Here is a 2375-nt window from a genome sequence, read left to right as displayed (position 1 = left end):
AAAAAAAAAAAAAAAGTAAAATATCCTAAGCCCTAAATTGATTCTATTCCTTGAACTCCTGACAGCCCCATCTTTGTAAAATGTACAAAATTTGATATGTGTGGGGGGAAGAAACAAAACAAAATACGAACTGCTTATATTTTTCCCAATCTACATAAGCATCTTTTGTATAAAATCACCACATTCAAAGCTGGGTCACCATAGAACATTCACTGGCTTTGTGGAAAACATGGCAGCAGAGGCCTTACACAACGCAAATCCTCCCTAGAGACCCGGGGTCATGGCAAAGGGTGTCACATACTGAAAATACTACTAGTTATGGCAGACTTTCTGTGGACCCTCTCCCCCAAATTTTTATATTTTACTAGGATATAACTCCTTAGACTTCTTATGGTTCAGTAATGACAGTAATGTTCTTAATCTTAGTAATGACTATCAACTAAAGAAGCAAAACAAACAAAATGACCTTTTTACTCTAATAAAATTTTGCCAGCAATGGATATTGCTAGATTACAAACTTCAGATACAAGGAAGTAAATGCACAGAACACCAAGGGGAAGAAGTCCAGCCTCTGCATGTCTGGGATTTAAGAGTTCAGCAGGCAAGCTCTACTTGTTTTTCTTCTTCCTTTTGTAGAAGTTCAAACCAGCTGACTCATACTTACTTAGTCAAGTCTCAAATCAGACACTTGAGAGAAGTGACAAGAAAAGTTTTCCATTAAGTGCCCTTTAATTTTTTCCTTTAATCTGGCAATATAGTATACTAACCATAAAAATGTGACAAAGAAAGTTCTACTACTGTTCAATAAAAGACAAGAGACTAAAGATGGACAGAGTTGAGTGAGGAAAAAACTATCACCAACCTATATGATACTCTTGTTGCTAAATAAATCTGAATCAGACACCAAAAAAGGTTCAAAATAAAAACATTAGAAACCATTTTTAAAATCAACACTCACCAAGACACTTTTAGGGGGTTTATTTGGAAATATAAATGATACTCTCACTTACCAATGGTGGGGTCATGGTCTTCTGGGAATCGGTGGCTAATGAACTGCATTGTCATGGCTTCAAGACAAGAAATGAAAGTTAAAATCCACACAGAAGTGACCCACAGAAAGAATGTTAACTAACATGACAGCCTGTATCTCATCTGCTTTAGGTACAGGTCATTTAAGTACTTTTCATCTTCTTGTCAAATGGAAGGAAAAATGTCACCTACCACTTTTCCCTACACCACCGGCGCCCAACATCACTAGTTTGTACTCTCGTGAGAGCCCTGCGGGGCTGCTACAACTGCTGCCAACTGGGCGAGTTCCAGAATCCATTGTCCTCTTAGGGATTCCTGAGCTGTCCTGGGGAAAAGCCACTTAGAAAGAAAGGAGAAAATATTTTATCTAGGATTGGAAGACATCGTGCCGACAGTTCACAAGCCAGAGTGCCCTTGGCTTCCCACACTCTGGCCTATCACTCTTTGCTTCCCTTTCTGGAGCCCCTAAGAAACCAGATCTCCCTGCAGTACACTTCAGTCCTATCACGTATTTCAGGCTTTCCGTATCACTACCTTTCCGTATCACTACTTTTCCCAGAAAGACAGATAGATAAAGAAATTCAGATTTTTTTCAGACTGGCGCACCGCACAGTGAGGAGAAGCCAGGTGAGAAAAGGTTTGAGGACCAAAAGGCGTACTGCCCCTTATGCCGCAGAAGAGTCCTTTCCAGCCCGCACTCCCTCATGGTTTCGCCCTCTCCCTCTTCCCGCAGCACCACAACTTCGCCCCCATCATTCCCCCATCCCTCTGCTTACCTATCCGATCCCCCGCTGCTCGTACTGGTCCGGACAGGAAGGCCACAGCCCAGTCCAATCACCCACTTCTTTCTCCGCTCGCGCTGAAGCGCCGACACTGACCTGTGACCCCTCCCGTGGCCCGGTAAGATGGCGCCACTGGCGGGAGGGGCGGGGACTCCCTTGACGTCCGGGTCCGGCACCGCCCCCTCCGGGGCGGTACATGTCTCCGAAGGCCTCAAACCTAGGTCAGCGACTCACCGCTAAAGTCCTGGTGGTAGCGTGCCAAGTTGTTGTGGGGCTTGGAGGTGTCAAATGTTAAGAATTATTTTCACAAATCAAGAGAAAAAGGAAGAAGGAATACACATTAACAACTCACTCACGGCTGTCTACTGCTTGTGAAAAAAAACTAATCTGGCCAAATGTTAAAAGAAGTGGGCAGTAACAAAAGGGCATCCTGAGGGAGTGAATAAGTTGGACCTGTGGGCTCAGGACCATGGTCACAAGGGACGTCAAGCTCAACTGGCATCTTAAAAGCTTGCAAGCAGCCATCTAGATGCAATGATGGGTCTCTCCTGATCCAGACCAAAA

General features: G+C 44.0%; 1 protein-coding gene across 1 annotated transcript in view; it reads right to left on the bottom strand.

The window, feature by feature from the left end:
* The window catches only part of RIT1 (Ras like without CAAX 1), a 5875-nt gene extending 4504 nt beyond the window's left edge, over positions 1–1371 (bottom strand). The window contains exons 1-2 of the mRNA XM_007948463.2: positions 1222–1371; positions 1011–1067 (exon numbers count right to left, since the gene is read on the bottom strand). Of these exons, the coding sequence (XP_007946654.1) occupies positions 1011–1067; positions 1222–1327 (163 nt within the window). The 5' untranslated portion in view covers positions 1328–1371. The remainder of the gene's footprint in view (positions 1–1010; positions 1068–1221) is intronic.
* Between the last annotated feature and the right edge of the window lie 1004 nt (positions 1372–2375).

This window comes from Orycteropus afer, unplaced genomic scaffold, assembly GCF_000298275.1.
Source record: "Orycteropus afer afer isolate SDZICR_OR568_19922 unplaced genomic scaffold, OryAfe1.0 scaffold00217, whole genome shotgun sequence".
Lineage (NCBI taxonomy): Eukaryota > Metazoa > Chordata > Mammalia > Tubulidentata > Orycteropodidae > Orycteropus > Orycteropus afer.
This window is presented reverse-complemented; position numbering and strand designations above follow the sequence as displayed.